The 18,985-nt window shown below is 45.4% G+C and overlaps 1 protein-coding gene across 2 annotated transcripts in view; it reads right to left on the bottom strand.

The window, feature by feature from the left end:
• WDR70 (WD repeat domain 70) overlaps positions 1-18,985 on the bottom strand; it is a 319,614-nt gene that overhangs the window by 97,857 nt on the left and 202,772 nt on the right. For both annotated transcript variants that reach the window (XM_073543960.1, XM_073543959.1), the window contains exons 14-15: positions 9,005-9,105; positions 5,311-5,390 (exon numbers count right to left, since the gene is read on the bottom strand). In XM_073543960.1, coding sequence (XP_073400061.1) covers positions 5,311-5,390; positions 9,005-9,105 — 181 coding nt within the window. The remainder of the gene's footprint in view (positions 1-5,310; positions 5,391-9,004; positions 9,106-18,985) is intronic.

Genomic DNA, 18,985 nt, shown 5'->3' with positions numbered 1-18,985 from the left:
TATTTTTTTATTACATCAATTAGAGGAACAAAAACATTTTGGAAGAAGTCTGAGCAGTTACTGAACAATATGAAAGTATTTAACAAGGGCTTGTGGTGAAAAATAACCGTGTACAGACCTTGGAGAAAAGGTTTTATTCAAAATTATGGTTCTCACGATGTGTCGAGATTAATGGCATAACTGTCTACATGAAGTAAAACATATCTTCTAGAAAAAAAAGGAAAAAACTTTCACCATTGGATCACAGTACTGGGCACTAGCAGCCACGGTTCCGACACTCAATGACCGCCACGTGTCCCATGACATACATGTCCCCATCAGGGAAAACAATACCGCCAGGTTTTGGGACTGATAAACTGGAGGTTCCCAAAAGACAGTCCCTATAGAAAAATCATGCGCTAGAATCAATCCCTAAAGAAAACTCATGCACTAGAATCAATCCCTTAAAAAACACATGCGCTAGAATGAATCCCTATTCCTAAAGAAAACTCATGCGCTAGAATCAATCCCTAAACAAAACTCATGCGCTAGAATCAATCCCTAAAGAAAACTCATGCGCTACAATCAATCCCTACAGAAAACTCATTAGCTAGAATCAATCCCTAAAGAAAACTCATGGACTAGATTCAATCCCTATCACTAAAGAAAACTCATGCACTAGAATCAATCCCTAAAGAAAACCCATGCGCTAGAATCAATCCCTAAAGAAAACTCATGCGGTAGAATCAATCCCTAAAGAAAACTCATGAGCTAGAATCAATCCCTAAAGAAAACTCATGGACTAGAATCAATCCCTAAAGAAAACTCATGGACTAGAATCAATCCCTAAAGAAAACTCATGGACTAGAATCAATCCCTAAAGAAAACTCATGGACTAGAATCAATCCCTAAAGACAACTCATGCGCTAGAATCAATCCCTATCACTAATGAAAACTCATGGACTAGAATCAATCCCTATCACTAAAGAAAACTCATGGACTAGAATCAATCCCTAAAGAAAACTCATGCGCTAGAATCAATCCCTAAAGGAAACTCATGGACTAGAGTCAATCCCTATCCCTGAAGATGTAAATACTTATGTCCCCCCCAAAAATTGAGAAAAGTATTCAAGGAGTGATACCTTTATTGTCTATCCCTAAATAAAACACATGCGCTATAATCAATCCCTAAAGATAACACATGCGCTAGAATCAGTCCCTAAAGAAAACCCAAGCGCTAGAATCATTCCCTTTCCCTAAAGAAAACTCATGCACTAGAATCAATCCCGAAAGAAAACTCATGGACTAGAATCAATCCCTATCCCTAAAGAAAATTCATGCGCTAGAATCAATCCCTAAAGAAAACTCATGCGCTAGAATCAATCCCTAAAGAAAACTCATGGACTAGAATCAATCCCTAAAGAAAACTCATGCGCTACAATCAATCCCTAAAGAAAATTCATGGACTAGAATCAATCCCTAAAGAAAACTCATGGACTAGAATCAATCCCTAAAGAAAACTCATGCGCTACAATCAATCCCTAAAGAAAATTCATGAGCTAGAATCAATCCCTAAAGAAAACGCATGGACTAGAATCAATTCCTATCCCTAAAAAAAACTCATGCGCTAGAATCAATCCCTAAAGAAAACTTAGAATCACCTCCACCTCAGACTTTTATCATGGCACCCTACTTATTATTTTAGGTGGAAATGTTCTTTTCGAATTAAGAAAGGATGCCTGAAAATGTGTAATGCTTTATTACTCCTGTGGTGTCGCTGCAGAAAAACTAAACAACTGTTTCAGTGTTTGTTCACTGATCACAACTGATCGCTGGGGGTCTCGGAATAGGAACACCATGCTCTCAGCTTATTTTTTGGGGTGGACGACCGCTTAGAGCATAGATATTCGAGAATCAATTCCTGGAAGATAACTTTTCCAGAGCTGAGATAACGTAATAAAACTTTCTCGCAATAAAACAAGACATTTTATGGTGCTTGGAATAAGTTCCTGACATTTCTTAGAAGGGGCCGGGGTGGTCTCTGCTATGGTCTCGGTATGTGTTACAATTGTACACGCCAATATTCATTTATCGTATCCTGCCAAGATGCCGAGCGCGGGCGCTTACCTGCCATATTAAATTGCAATAAAAATGGTAGTCAGGCGGATGGGGCGGCTCAGGTTGCACGCTGCTAACCTCGTTGTCGGAGATCAAGCTGGGTAAGAGAAATGTAGAAAATACAGCAATTCCCCGCCGCGCCCTCCATGGGTGTACCATGTGGCTCAGCAGCATCACCGATGAGGACTTTGCATCCTATAGAAGGACATTTCCAGTGCTTCAGCATTATTAAATTTCCATTTAATGGGTTTAGTGCTGAGAGCAACTCCACGTTTCTCACGAGTCCAGACAAGGTCTGGGGACGGCAAACACTTCTGGATTTTGTTTAGCTGAATGGCTCCTTGACTTAAAGGGTCCACGGCCACATGGATCTACTTACCATGGAATATCAGGAACAAAAACATTTAAATGGAGAAAAAAGGCAGACACGGCTCAGCTTACTGCAGTGAGGGGCAAAGAAAGGTGTCCGTGCTGAGACCCACCCGGGGCCCATCTGGACAACCTCGCAATGAACGTCAGCAAAGAAGGTGCAGTTCTAAAGTGAAAATGAAGGGCTTCTCGTGTCTTATGGGATGAGAGATTGCATGACGAGAGTAAAGATGCCCCTAAAGTTTAGACACTGGTCAGCCTCTCTCTCAACTTGCCATACACATGCATAATTGGTTTCAGCCTATTCTGTCTCCATCCTCCTCCGTCCCCATCCTCCTCTAGAGTCCCCCATTTACTTCATCCTCCAGACTCCCCCATTCACTTCCTCCTCCAGACTCCCCCACCCCCATTCTCCCCAAGACTTCTCCGTTGCCCTCCTTCCCCATATTTATCTGCCCCCTCCCGCAGACTCCTCAGTCCCCTCCCGCAGACTCCTCAGTCGCCCACCATAGGCATCTGGTAGAAGCCTATCTCCATCTACCTACTGAAGCATGCACGGTGAGCCAATCCAAGTTTCTACATTTATGGAGGCGTCAGAAGACACAACTATGTACAGAAGAGTGTTAGGCTCATGGTTATCTCATTTATAACCTGCTTAAAGCAAATCACTTACCTTTTTCATATAATTTTTAGGCCCAAATTCATCAAATATCAGTATAGCAGTGCTACTCCGGATTTTGTGACCCAGAGCTCTATATAGCCATAGAGTTACTATATTTTTTGGACTTTAAGATGCAAATTTTCATCTAAAAATGTGGAGGAAAATGGGGGTGCGTCTTATAGTCCGGATGTACCGGCTCTGGCTGCGGTGGGGAGGTGGGAGAACGGCATCGGCGGAGCAGCGGGTCACAGAGGCAGGAGTCAGCGGCTGTGGCTAACTCCTGTTCCCGCTGCTAAAGAGAAATGAATATTCACTGCCCATGGGCGTGGGGAGCAATGAATGAATTCATTTCTCTTAAGTATCAGCACACGTGACCGCCGGCAGCAGCATGAAGCCGGTGCCGGTGGCTGACACTGCGCGCTACTGAAGAGCAATGAATACTCACTGCTCTATACGCACACAGTCCCGGCGAGTATTCCAGTATTCCAGCTATGCTTTGCTTGTGAGCAGTGGAGCAGGATGCTGCGAGGGAGCGCTTCGTAGGCAAGTGTAATGTTTTGTTTTTTTTTAATGCTTTATGATGGGACCATGCACACCAGGATGGGGATGGGGGGATAGGGGCCAATTATAAGGATGGGGCCATGCATACCAGAAGCGGGGTTGGTGAGAAATCATACCAGAATAGGGATGAGGACATGCATACCAGGACGAGATGGGGACATGCATACCAGGATAGGGATGATGGGGCCATGCATACCAGGATAGGGATGATGGGGCCATGCATACCAGGATAGGGATGATGGGGCCCTGCATTCCAGGATAGGGATGATGGGGCCCTGCATACCAGGATAAGGATGGGGCCCTGCATACCAGGATAAGGATGGTGGCCCTGCATACCAGGATAAGGATGGGGCCCTGCATACCAGGATAAGGATGGGGCCCTGCATACCAGGATAAGGATGGGAGCCTGCATACCAGGATAAGGATGGGGCCCTGCATACCAGGATACGGATGGTGGCCCTGCATACCAGGATACGGATGGTGGCCCTGCATACCAGGATAAGGATGGGGCCCTGCATGCCAGGATAAGGATGGGGGCCCTGCATGCCAGGATAAGGATGGGGGCCCTGCATGCCAGGATAAGGATGGGGCCCTGCATACCAGGATAAGGATGGGGCCCTGCATACCAGGATAAGGATGGGGCCCTGCATGCCAGGATAAGGATGGGGGCCCTGCATGCCAGGATAAGGATGGGGGCCCTGCATGCCAGGATAAGGATGGGGCCCTGCATACCAGGATAAGGATGGGGCCCTGCATACCAGGATAAGGATGGGGGCCCTGCATACCAGGATAAGGATGGGGGCCCTGCATACCAGGATAAGGATGGGGCCCTGCATGCCAGGATAAGGATGGGGGCCCTGCATGCCAGGATAAGGATGGGGGCCCTGCATGCCAGGATAAGGATGGGGGCCCTGCATACCAGGATACGGATGGGGCCCTGCATGCCAGGATAAGGATGGGGGCCCTGAATACCAGGATAAGGATGGGGCCCTGCATGGCAGGATAAGGATGGGGGCCCTGCATACCAGGATAAGGATGGGGCCATGCATTCTAGAATGAGATGGGGGCCCCTGAATACCAGGATGGGGATGGGGCCATGCATACTAGGATGAGATGGGGGCCCCTGCATACCAGGATGGGGATGGGGCCATGCATACTAGTATAGTGATTAGGGCAATCATTCCTGCCAGGATAGGGATGAGGGGGCCATATATACCAGGATAGGGATGAGGAGGCCATATATACCAGGATAGGGGCTATTAAGTACAGAATTGACCACATTATCTGTTTCATTTTTTATTCCTAATTTCCTCCTCTAAAACCTAGGTACGCCTTGTGGTCCGGTGCGTCTTATAGTCCGAAAACTAAGGTACTTAATAAAATTCTGTGCGCCTGCAGGCACCACTAGGGGGAGCTCAGGAGCTAATTGTTTACACTAATTTCAGTGATAATACAGCAAGCACTATAGGTCACCAACATAAATCTCCTTACACACTCCACCACCTAATATTCAACTCTATACTCATACCCCACGATTTGGAGAAGATACCTTTAAATTGCCTACATACTTTTCCTCTGTCATCGGTTACATCTGATTTTTACACCACAGATTATATACTTACGAGTGATAATATAATCCTGTGTGAGGGTCTCGGCGTGCCGTGCTTTCCTTTTCGTCTTCACCACACATAACTTTGCTCCTCTAGATGAAAAAAAAGCAAAAAGTTAATTTATCTATAGAACACCTATATTCATGAAGGGTCTAAATATATGGACACTCAAGAACTTTTTTGGAGATGGTTAGAAATTCTCACTGGCTGTAAACTGAATCTTTTAAATCGGAGTTAGGACGGCACCACATACATCGGTGAACCTGTAAGCCCGGTCTTATCGAGTGCACAGGATCCTTTCATTATAGCACAGTTTCGGCTGATTAACTTAATTTTCTGGTTGGACGTGCAGTAACTGGCGAGACGTGTCTGCGGCTTGAGTAATATCATTGCTCCTAATGACCATTTATCATGGGATAAGAATATGTTCTGCAAATGTTACCGTTCTACAGCTTTATGTCAGTGATACATAGTAATTACTGTGGGATAAGAGGGTTTTTTACTGCCCCATAAAAAAAAGGCCAAGAACAGCAAATAAAATAAGGCAGAAGCCGACAATAACAAGAAGCGAAAGAACAGACACTCTCTAAACAGTTGCAAATATTCATTAAGTTATTACACATAGATGATTGCTATACAACAACTTTTATGGCCTGACGGGAGTTAAGCTACTAATGCACAGAGTAAAAGTCGTAATCTGAAAAGAAAAGCCGCCATAAAACAGATCATGCTTTCTCTTTAAACTGCCCTAGCTCTGTTTTTTTTTTTTTTTGGTCTGCATGAAAAAAAAAATATGACTTCGGGTCACAACTGTCATGGATTAGAGGGGTAATGTTCCTCCTTTTGGATGTCTTAGGATAAAAGCCAATCCAGATTCTCAAATTGCAGACATGGTGTTTCGGGGGTATTGCCCCTCATAAAGTGCAAAGTATGAGGCCTGGTTTGGCTAAGTTAGAGGCTTGTGTGGGGCCCATTATAATGTGTGGAGGGTTGCGTGTGGCTCATTATACTGTATGGAGGGTTGCGTGGGGCCCATTATAATGCGTGGAGGGTTGCGTGGGGCCCATTATAACGTATGGAGGGTTGTGTGGGGCCCCTTATACTGTGTGGAGGGCTAGCGGGTAATTATAATGTGTGTGTGGCCCATTATACTGTGGGGAGGGTTGTGTGGGGCCCATTATTATATCTGAAGAATTGTGTGGGGCCCATTATTTCTGGAGAATTGTGTGAGGCACATTATACTGTGTGGAGGGTTGTGTGGGGCCCATTATACTGTATGGAGGGTTGAGTGGGGCCCATTATAATGTGTGGAGGGTTGAGCGGGGCCCATTATAATGTGTGGAGGGTTGTATGGGGCCCATTATAAATTTGTGGAGGGTTATGTGGGGCCCATTATAATGTCAGGAGAATTGTGTGTGGCCCACTATAATGTGTGGAGGGTTGTGTGGGGCCCATCATACTGTATGGAGGGTTGCGTGGGGCCATTATAATGCGTGGAGGGTTGCGTGGGGCCCATTATAACGTATGGAGGGTTCTGTGGGGCCCCTTATACTGTGTGTAGGGCTAGCGGGTCATTATGTGTGTGTGGCCCATTATACTGTGGGGAGGGTTGTGTGGGGCCCATTATAATGTGTGGAGGGTTGTGTGGGGCCCATTATAATATCTGGAGAATTGTGTGGGGCCCATTATAATGTCTGGAGAATTGTGTGAGGCCCATTATAATGTCTGGAGAATTGTGAGAGGCCCATTATACTGTGTGGAGGGTTGTGTGGGGCCCATTATACTGTCTGGAGGGTTTGTGGGGCCATTTATACTGTGTGGAGAGTTGAGTGGGGCACATTATACTGTGTGGAGGGTTGTGTGGGGCCCATTATGATGTGTGGAGGGTTGTGTGGGGCCCATTATACTGTGTGGAAGGCTAGCAGGTCACTATAATGTGTGTGGGGCCCATTATACTGTGTGGAGGGTTGAGTGCCGCCCATTATACTGTGTGGAAGGCTAGCAGGTCACTATAATGTGTGGGGCCCATTATATTGTGTGGAGGGTTGTATGGGGCCCATTATAAATTTGTGGAGGGTTATGTGGGGCCCATTATAATGTCAGGAGAATTGTGTGTGGCCCATTATAACGTGTGGAGGGTATGTGCTTTCATGTTATGTAATTGTCTGTGTGGGGGTTTTTCCTCTCTTATGGCACTTTGCACTTTACAGATCACTTTGGGTCTAGATGGACATATGTTTACATGCTGATGTATTTTTTTGCACATTCCCACAACCTGTACTTATCCTCGCAATCCTGCTTTGTGTGTATTTCACTTGGGTACAAATTCCTTCCTCTTAACTCTGTAGTTCTTTGCATATTTATGATATGAATTTAACTTAATAAAATATATGACTTCTTTAAGATATATGTCTCCTTGTGAGTGGTGTGCTCAGGATACTTTGTATCCATTCTTTGGTCTATGTGTTTTCACACACCCCTGTACTTCATGCATGTTGGGACATCCTTAATGGTGAAGGTTCCTTAAATTGCATTAGTATGTTTTTGGACATTTTTGTAGTTATAATGTGGGGAGGGTTGTGTGGGGCCCATTATAATGACTGGAGAATTGTGTGGAGCCCATTATAATGTGTGGAGGGTGGTGTGGGGCCCATTATAATGTGTGGAGGGTTGTGTGGGGCCCATTATAATGTGTGGAGGGTTGTGTGGGGCCCATTATAATGTGTTTGGGGTTGTGTGGGGCCCATTATAATGTGTGGGGGGTTGTGTGGGGCCCATTATAATGTGTGGAGGATTGTGTGGGGCCCATTATAATGTGTGGAGGATTGTGTGGGGCCCATTATAATGTGTGGAGGGTTGTGTGGGGCCCATTATACTGTGTGGAGGGTTGTGTGGGGCCCATTATAATGTGTGGAGGGTTGTGTGGGGCCCATTATACTGTGTGGAGGGTTGTGTGGGGCCCATTATAATGTGTGGAGGGTTGTGTGGGGCCCATTATAATGTGTGGACGGCTGTGTGGAGCACTTTATAAATGTGTAAAGTTTTGTGTGGGGCCCATTATACTGTGTGGAGAGCTAGTGAGGTCATTATAATGTGTGTGGGGCCCATTATAGGGTTGTGTGGGGCTCATATTGCGGGCAGTGATGTGTGAGGCCCATTATAAGGTGTGGACAGTTCTGTGGAGGCCATTATACTGTATGGAGGGCCAATGAGAGGTTTGGAGGGTTATTATGGTTTATGGATAATCATACTGCATGGAGGGCTATGTGGGGGCCATCATACTGTATTGGGGTCACTGTGGGGGATATCTGTTTGCAGGGGAGGGGTACTGTAGGTTACTGTGCTTGGGAAACACTTTTGTTGGCATCATACTTTACTGTGGCCCTGAAAGGGTTATCAGAGTGTGGGACTAAGAGGGGTCAATAGAGGCAAAATTACATTGTAGGAGCTGCAAAGTTATGCTTTTCTGTGACCTCGCTGAATATTAATATTTTTGGGGGGTGATGGGGCCCAATCTGGACTTCTGCTATGGGGCCCTGTGATTTCTATGTATGCACCTGGTAGTCACATATACATGTCTCAAGAGAGAGTGATTTTGCATCTTTCCCCAAGAAGCACTGCAACAGTCTCTCTAACTGGAGCTGAAGAACAAAGTTTCCATGTGATTGCATACATCAAAATGATTCAGAAATGACATATTTCCTACCTCTGGCTTTGGAATGGGTCATAATAAACTTTGGCTAATCCGTTACCAGTTCCCACCATGATCTGATTCAGCTTGGGGTGCCACAAACATCGGACGACGCTCTGTAACCAAACGAAACTGCAATTCAATACAAAAGTCATACTGCAGTAAAGCGGTGAGAAACGCAATATGGGCAGTATGCATTTACAGGATGCTTCCATACAGTGCAGACCAACACTACCAAATAAGAAAAATCACTACTTCAATTTAGAGGGGTCCTCCCATACTCCCCCGTTTTATTCTTAAGAATATCGAATTAAAACAAAAAACAAAGCCCTAACTTTGTTGGATACCAGAATAAGAGATCCCGCAAGACCCTGTTTTTGGGTGGAGAAAGCACTGTTCCTGCAGTTCTCCATGCTCTTCAATCTGGGCAAAGTACAGTTTCTGGAGAAAATTCTTAAATAGTTTTTGGGGCTAAGAAGTAATGTGGAGAATGACTAGCCTGACATGCCGATGTAAGGAGACTTATAAGCCACGCAATTCTTCCCTGGGAAATTAAATAGCAAGGAAGAGGACTTGAACTCTAAGTGCACCTTCTGGAAGTAGCAATCCTACAAGTCAATGTCAAAACATTAACGAGCCTTACCATATGACTTTAGATAAAAGCCAAAAAAAGTATCTCTATTTGCAGACACGTGTTTCGGGTTGTTGACCCTCCTTAGTGCAAAAGAAGAGATATAGACTCACAAGGGCAGGATCCTCTCCCCTCTGTACCTGTCTGTCACTATTAGTTTGTTCTTTGCAATTTCTACTTCTGTTTTGTATGTAATAATTGGTGCTCTAAAAAGAAATAAAAATATTAATAATAATTTTTTAGTAGTTTAGTAGGTGGCACCAGAGTTCAAGTCCTCTTCCGATCTGAAGAGGCAATTTGCACATTTAATTTCCCACGAGAGAATTGCATGGTTTAAAAGTCTCCTTACAAAGGTATGTAGAAACATTACCCCTTAAGTTCCAGTCAGATGTCTCTCACACGGCCACATCAGATCTCTTGCTTTGCACTGAGGAAGGGGCAACACCCCGAAACACGTGTTTGCAAAGTGAGATTCTGGTTTGGCTTTTATCCTAAGTAATGCAGTAATGCTTGGTAAAGTTCAAGTCCTCTTCTTGTCTGAGGAGGCAATTTGTATATTTAAATAGTTTTGGATACTTCATAGAAAGTTCTGGAAAACTGTAAACTAACTTTAACTTTCAAGGGAAGTGTTACATAGCTTTTAAAAAGTGCCGCCTAATGCATTTGCATGCCACATTTCCTACAAAGCTCCACTGTTGTCTCTTAGTGGCATTTTGCAAGCCCTTGTAAACGTGTGCAGAGAAAGCGTAGTTTGCCGTTTGGGTAGGCTCAGAGGGCGTTAAGCTTCCCATTGTCCTTTGCAAAATTCTACTCTTGCCTTTGCATGGCATTTTCGGGTCCCTTTTTCCTTTAGTGGCTTCAGCTGATGTGCATGGGCATGGTCACCAGTGCATGGCTCGAGCTTGATGTATATGTGCAGAGAAAGAATAGCTTTTGCCCGTGCATGCTTGGAGCGAGTCACGCATTTCCTTGTTCCCATCTGTGTCCTCTGCAAAATCCTGTTGCATTGGTGTGACTTGTTCTAGTCCTTTTTTTAACGACTTCTACTAATGTGAATGCCCCAAAAAGGCATATTTTTTCTCGGCGGTGCACGGACATAGAAAGTTAAGACTTTCCACGGCGCATTTGCTTCTTGTTGCAATTGACGTCACATAAAAAAGGACATTGATGCAACAGAGCAGAGTGTGCAGACAGCACCTTGAATCAGCAGAGAGGAGTGTGCAGAAACAGATGCAGTGATGTAGGAGAGTGAGGTGTGCACTTTCAATCAGCATGGATGAGTATGCAGAACTGTATCTTCATGCAGAAGAGTGACAGCACCTAGAATCAGCAGAGATAAGTAGGCAGGCACCTTGTTCCTGGAGTGCAAATAGCAAACAGGAACTGCAGAAGTTGTGTTGGTCATGTGAGTGAAGGCACCCAATAGCAGTGTGCACTAGCTACCTGAATCCTCAGGTGGCACAAAGCCTCCTGAGCCAGCCTTAAATAGCCCAGGATGGTGAGATCAGAGGTGCAAGCAAGGTAAGCTTAGTAACCTGACGCGAACTAGCACTTAGGGAGCCAGTCACACAGGAAGGAAGGAGCAGAGTCCACCACTGCAATTGGGACAGGTAACAACTAGTTTGCTCCAAATGTATCAGACTTTAGATATATTTCACTTTGTGTCTTGGTATATTATGAATTGCATCTGTTTTGAGAAGCAGGAGAAGCATTTGGGATAACATAGAAACTCAAAGTATTTGCTCCAAATACCAGAGAAAATGAAGGCTCGGAACGAGTTATGTACAGTTGTGGCCAAAAGTATTAACACCCCTGCAATTCTGTCAGATAATACTCAGTTTCTTCCTGAAAATGATTGCAAACACAAATTCTTTGTTATTATTATCTTCATTTAATTTGTCTTAAATGAAAAAACACAAAAAGAATTGTCCTAAAGCCAAATTGGATATAATTCCACACCAAACATAAAAAGAGGGTGGACAAAAGTATTGGCACTGTTCGAAAAATCATGTGATGCTTCTCTAATTTGTGTAATTAACAGCACCTGTAACTTACCTGTGGCACCTAACAGGTGTTGGCAATAACTAAATCACACTTGCAGCCAGTTGACATGGATTAAAGTTGACTCAACCTCTGTCCTGTGTCCTTGTGTGTACCACATTGAGCATGGAGAAAAGAAAGAAGACCAAAGAACTGTCTGAGGACTTGAGAAACCAAATTGTGAGGAAGCATGAGCAATCTCAAGGCTACAAGTCCATCTCCAAAGACCAGAATATTCCTGTGTCTACCGTGCACAGTGTCGTCAAGAAGTGTAAAGCCCATGGCACTGTGGCTAACCTCCCTAGATGTGGACGGAAAAGAAAAATTGACAAGAGATTTCAACGCAAGATTGTGCGGATGTTGGATAAAGAACCTCGAATAACATCCAAACAAGTTCAAGCTGCCCTGCAGTCCGAAGGTACAACAGTGTCAACCCGTACTATCCGTCGGCGTCTGAATGAAAAGGGACTGTATGGTAGGAGACCCAGGAAGACCCCACTTCTTACCCCGAGACATAAAAAGACAGGCTGGAGTTTGCCAAAACTTACCTGAAAAAGCCTAAAACGTTTTGGAAGAATGTTCTCTGGTCAGATGAGATAAAAGTAGAGCTTTTTGGGCAAAGGCATCAACATAGAGTTTACAGGAGAAAAAAAGAGGCATTCAAAGTTCAGCTTGAACTTGTTTGGATGTTAGTCGAGGTTCTTTATCCAACATCCGCACAATCTTGCGTTGAAATCTCTTGTCAATTTTCTTTTCCGTCCACATCTAGGGAGGTTAGCCACAGTGCCATGGGCTTTACAATTCTTGACGACACTGTGCACGGTAGACACAGGAATATTCTGGTCTTTGGAGATGGACTTGTAGCCTTGAGATTGCTCATGCTTCCTCACAATTTGGTTTCTCAAGTCCTCAGACAATTCTTTGGTCTTCTTTCTTTTCTCCATGCTCAATGTGGTACACACAAGGACACAGGACAGAGGTTGAGTCAACTTTAATCCATGTCAACTGGCTGCAAGTGTGATTTAGTTATTGCCAACACCTGTTAGGTGCCACAGGTAAGTTACAGGTGCTGTTAATTACACAAATTAGAGAAGCATCACATGATTTTTCGAACAGTGCCAATACTTTTGTCCACCCTCTTTTTTATGTTTGGTGTGGAATTATATCCAATTTGGCTTTAGGACAATTCTTTTTGTGTTTTTTCATTTAAGACAAATTAAATGAAGATATTAATAACAAAGAATTTGTGTTTGCAATCATTTTCAGGAAGAAACTGAGTATTATCTGACAGAATTGCAGGGGTGTCAATACTTTTGGCCACAACTGTATCTGAAAGGTCAAGATGTGATCCGTTGACTACTAAAATAAATAAAGAAATGGCATAAAAGTGAAGCTATTTTTGAGCGATAGAAAAAAAATAAAAGCGTCTTTTTTTTCTCTGATGCAGCGCCAGGCTTCATGTCTGCCCCGCTGTTTAGTGATGTGTTGCTTGAATTGCGCGTCTCATCTGCTGCACTTGACCAGTCAAAGAGGAGACGAGAGACCTGTCAGCTGTGCAGATTGCGAGCGTGCAAACAACATGCTGACAGCAGCGGCCCGCCCGTGTCATTACAGCGGAGCGCCGCTCTGACAGGCGGAGAGGACGAACGCACATCTACCAGCCCGATACTGAACGCAAAGACAGAGCATGAGATGTGCCGCCCAGGCCGGAGCTGGATCACCACATATCTACCAGCCCCATACTGAACGTCAAGACTGAGCACGAGACGCACCATCCGGGCCGGAGCTGGGTCACCGCACATCAACCAGCCCTGATACTGAATGCCAAGACTGAACACGAGACGTGCCGCCCGGGCCAGAGCTGGGTCACCGCACATCAACCAGCCCGATACTGAACACAAAGACTGAGCACGAGACGTGCCGCCCGGGCCATAGCTGGGTCACCGCACATCAACCAGCCCCATACTGAACGTCAAGACTGAGCACGAGACGCACCGTCCGGGCCGGAGCTGGGTCACCGCACATCAACCAGCCCTGATACTGAATGCCAAGACTGAACACGAGACGTGCCGCCCGGGCCAGAGCTGGGTCACCGCACATCAACCAGCCCGATACTGAACACAAAGACTGAGCACGAGATGTGCCGCCCGGGCCAGAGCTGGGTCACCGCACATCAACCAGCCCTGATAGTGAACGCCAAGACTGAGCACGAAACGTGCCACCCGGGCAGGAGCTGGGTCACCACACATCAACCAACCACGATACTGAACGCCAAGACTGAGCACGAGACGTGCCGACCGGGCCAGAGCTGGGTCACCGCACATCAACCAGCCCTGATACTGAACGCCAAGACTGAGCACGAGACGTGCCACCCGGGCCAGAGCTGGGTCACCACACATCAACCAACCACGATACTGAACGCCAAGACTGAGCACGAGACGTGCCACCCGGGCCAGAGCTGGGTCACCGAATATCTACCAGCCCAATACTGAACGTCAGACTGAGCATGAGATGTGCCGCTCGGGCCGGAGCTGGGTCACCGCACATCTACCAGCCCAAAACTGAACGTCAGGCTGCGCATGAGACGTGCCGCCCGGGCCGGAGCTGGGTCACCGCACATCTACCAGCCCAATACTGAACGTCAGACTGAGCATGAGACGTGCCGCTTGGGCCGGAGCTGGGTCACCGCACATCTACCAGCCCAATACTGAACGTCAGGCTGCGCATGAGATGTGCCGCCCGGGCCGGAGCTGGGTCACCGCACATCTACCAGTCCAATACTGAACGCCAAGACTGAGCACAAGACGTGCCGCCCGGGACAGAGCTGGGTCACCACACAACTACTATCCCAGGAAAGTGGAGGAAATTTCAGAAATCTCGTGCACACGATTATTGTTTCTTTGGTTCAGTTTCATATCTGTCGGGTGTCAATTATTTAATCGTTTTTGAGGCTTTTCAGCCATTCAAATGACTGGGAAGAAAAAACAACATGTTTTCTGACAAGAGACATGTTATTGATGCAGAAATATATTCTGCAAATACTTAACGTGCAAATACCCTAAAAGTGACGCTACCAAGTAGAGACAGTGTCCCTTTCAACCCTTCCCTAAGTAGGACGTACCATTACTTTTACTACACACTGACGTATTCCAGTGTATAGTCAACCCCCCCTGGGGAGACTAAAAAAATATAATGGAAAAAAATATATAAAAATAAATAAAAACCTAAAAATAATAATAAAAAAATAATAAAAATAATGCTTAAGTATTCCAGTGTATAGTCAAGTACCCTGAGGAAACTAAAAAAATAAAAACCTAATGGATAAAAAGTATAAAAATACACAAAATAATAATAAAAATAATAAAAAATAATAAAAAGATAAAAAAATAATGCTTGAGTGTATTCCAGTGTATTGTCAAATTCCCTGGGCAGACAAAAAAAAAGAAAGAAAAATAATGAGATAATAACTAACAATAATAAATACAACAGAACAATAAAATAAAATAGATAAAAAATAATAAAAATAATGCTAAATTATTCCAGTGTATAGTCAAATCCCCTCGGAAGACAAAAAACACTAATAAGACGATAAATAATAATAAAAAAAATAAAAAAAGTTTAACATTTTTTAAAAATATTAAAAATATAAAATCCCCCCATCCTTTTCCAACCCCCCAAAATAAATTAAAAAGATTGATATCAGTGCATCTGTAAACGTTCAGTCTAATAAAAATAGACATTTATTATTTAACATGTACGATAAATGCCGCAAAGAAAAAAAAAATGGTGTTTTTCACTCATCGTGCATCCCCCCCCCCAAAAAATAGTAAATAAACCGCAGCTCGTCGTGACATAAAACGAGCCGTATGGTAATAACGTTATGGTTCTTGGGGAAAAGAGTAAAAAAACCCTAAAATTCGGCAGGGTATGAAGGGGTTAAGACACCAGGAATGGGGATTGATATACTATGGCGCAGTATAAACACACATGAAGCCGTCAGTCCTGAGAAAATGCAGGCAGCAAATATGAGAAACCGCTCGCTCCGCAGTATCAATCAAGTTAGAAAGCGAGATCCTTTTTTAGCTCCGGGCCGCAATTATAACTATTGACCCGGAGCCGTCGCTGCTGGTGAACTGGAGGTTAAATATGCAAATTGCGCCCAAACCGGCTGCGCAAAACCTTCCATCCTCTGTGTGCACAATGCTCCGCTGAGCGGTAAAATATCGAGTTACCCGTCATGAAATCCTAGAAAAACGTAAAAGGGTTAAAAGAAACAATTGCGCTCTGTCCTAAAGACGTCATGTGTGCGCCAGAGGTCGGAGCGACCACATCTGCAAGTGACGAGCCGCGGCTGGCGGGAGTAACGAGCCGTCCGAGGGAGCACGCGGCTGGCGCTGCAGGATGGCTGCGCTCTCACCGCGTGCGTCCTGGTGCCCATTTTTACAACAGATCAGACTTTTTGAAAGGTCGCAGCTCGAAAAATGGAAAATGCTCAGATGATGGATTTCTGGGGTGGCAGAATTTACTTAAATGGAGCTGAAGTGCAATGCCACTCATGGCCTACGGACAGGTGTGGCGCTGTTTCGGGAGGGTACGACCTGTCATGAGGGTTCTCTCCTGTATCTCAGGACTGAATGTTCCTCTTACTGGCGGCGGGTGCAGAAATGATGTCTATTCCAGCTCATTAGGTGAGACAGGCAGAAGAACACTACTACGCTACATAATATATAACACATGGAAAATATTTGCCGGGGCCAAAAATAACCAAAATCCAACGTACTGCAGACCTGTAACAACACACGGGGGTCAGGAGATCAGTTATACAGGACGGGGATCGATGAGGACTCGGCAATCCTGGAAGGGGAAATATTCCGGCATGGTCATTAATATCCTGGGAGACTGTGCAGATCAGTCTCGGTTCTCGACACATTTCACGGGATTGTAGTATTAGCGCCTTCCTGCTTTATCAAGACTCTCTGACAAATCCAGCACTGATGTATTGCTGGGTAACCCTGCTACACTGCTGGCCAGTTCTGCCCTGGACTAGCTTACAAACTGAGCTCTGCAGTATCGCCGAGTCAACGCCGGTTCTGCATTGAACTATGTGACAATCTCAACTCTGCCATAATGCAGCCTACTCTGCGTCGGACTTAGCCCTGCATTATTGCTGAGTCAGCTCTACTGTATCACTGTGCAATTTAACTTCGCTATTCCCATTTTTCTTTGAAAATTCTGCTACATCGACAGACCAGCTCTGCCTTTGTATCTCTTGTACCAAACTCAGCACTGCATCACTGACTCCTCATCGAGTCTTGTTTGCGTCTTTCCGGCTGCTTCATCAGATCCTGTGATTCCCGCTTGCTCGAACTGACGAGATTCTGCCACATCAGCCTCTGTAGTTCCACCTGGACCAACTGGCTGCACCACCGTCATTGGTCAGTGCTGCACCACCGTCATTGGTCCGTGCTGTGCATCAACTGTTATCCATTGGCTTCCAGGATCTACCTCTCCATGAGGGTTCAGAACGGTATATAAAAAAAAAAAAGTTGTAAAAAAGTTTTAAAAACTTTCCTTTACTCTTGTAAAGTTATTCTGTTCGATGCACCATATCACAATACTAGAGGATACAATGTGACAACCCATTTCAGCATCTGACAGACCGGAATGGAGAGCGGCACAAGTCCTAGAGAATCACGACTGGATGGAGGGGGTGGCTTCCAAAGCGGGCAAACTCTTCATAGCCAAATTCCAGTTTCGGCGGATCACTGTTATTTTTGAAGAGTTCGATACTTTTTCAAACATCTTTGATGAATTTCGAAATTTCTGCTTGCCGTGAATGAATGACAACTACCACACTTAAAGGGATTTCTTTTGCCAGAAGCAAAACTTGGCACTCGTCTACGGGGCGGCGAATAAGTGTCAAATCCCAGGAATCGGTGTCTCATCGATGGGGAGAAATGTTTGGATGGAAATAGCCAACTTTTTAGACTTGTGCTGCCTGCACGGATGCGGATGCCTTAGAACAAACAAACCATCAACTGTAAAAAGGTTAAGATCTCTGGATGTAAAACAAAGACTTTACCAATTCACTGACAGCAAGCAGAGATCCGGCAATTGGTTAAAAAGAAAATTAAACCAAGTATCTTGGAAAGTTGCGGAACTCTCCGTTCCGCGAGGATTCGCCCCTTTTAAAGTCAGCCGGCCGCACGCGTCCCCAATTTGCAGATGACTACGCACATCAGCATGCGGTCAGACGACGGACTCATGTCGCTGAATTGCAAGCCGTTCAGGTTTTAGCTCCAGTTTTCCATTCCAAGGTCACTTTGATATTGAAGACGGGTTTGTACTTTCAGAGCACCGAATATTTGTGAAACAGGAGACTTCGGCTTAGTGCACGAACCATTTTGGGAACATGATGCAGCCTGTAAATAAGGAGGCAATATGGTGTCAGTGATTCACTCGGTTATTACCCCCCAGAGCAGTGCTGAAACCTGCGCCGGGGATGGTATGTGGACGCGCGCCTCGGTGCTATTACATGTCTGCACATTGGGTGCTCAAGTGACTCCTGGAGATTAATGCAGAGCCGAACCGAGGCGAGCGCTGCTCCGAAGACCAACGTCCGAGAAGGGTCGATGGGGACCGTCTTCCGTTCTACATAGCGGGGTGCAGCACCCGGCCCGTCCACATACCCATTACTCAATATTAGATGGAGGTCTTGTTCTCCCCATGAGCAGAGGTGGAATGACTGCGATGAGGTCTCCGGCGAGCTCAGCCTCACTTGGCAGGACATTTTAGAAGCGGCTAACAAGTGGCAGATCATCAAAGCGAGCGCCTCCGACGTGCACCTTCCACTCATTCGTGTATGTGCATTCCTCCTGGCCTGGCAGGGGGCCATATCCCAAAAAACGGATTACATTTCAGGGGAAAGGAAGTGAAGGGAAATAGCAGGAGAGGCTTTCACGAGCGGCTAAATATGGAATACAGGCTGAAAAGCTGCGCTTTCTGAGAACTCCGCGCCGAAAAAAGGGGGCGCAGCGATGAGCCGCGGATCAGGCAGACCCTACAGACATGCAGCCGTCCGGTCTGGAGAACCCATTTTCTACACCCTAGCAGAAAATCTGTAAAAACCAAAAACGAGAGTCACACCTGTCCGGTGTCACAGCCCATGGAAGTGAATGAGGCAGAGCTGCGATACCAAACCTGTGAACGGGGGTGGGCACTGCTTTTGGTAAGAAGGCAGCCATGTTTTTTGACCCCTTTAATAGGTGGGAGCCCTATTCTGATTTCACATCAGAAGGGATAACGGTTACAAAGAGCGTCTCCCA

Source organism: Dendrobates tinctorius, unplaced genomic scaffold (genome assembly GCF_039654945.1).
Source record: "Dendrobates tinctorius isolate UK_male_01 unplaced genomic scaffold, ASM3965494v1 ptg000135l, whole genome shotgun sequence".
Lineage (NCBI taxonomy): Eukaryota > Metazoa > Chordata > Amphibia > Anura > Dendrobatidae > Dendrobates > Dendrobates tinctorius.
The sequence above is the reverse complement of the archived record's forward strand: the minus strand, read 5'-3'. Positions and strand labels throughout refer to the sequence as shown.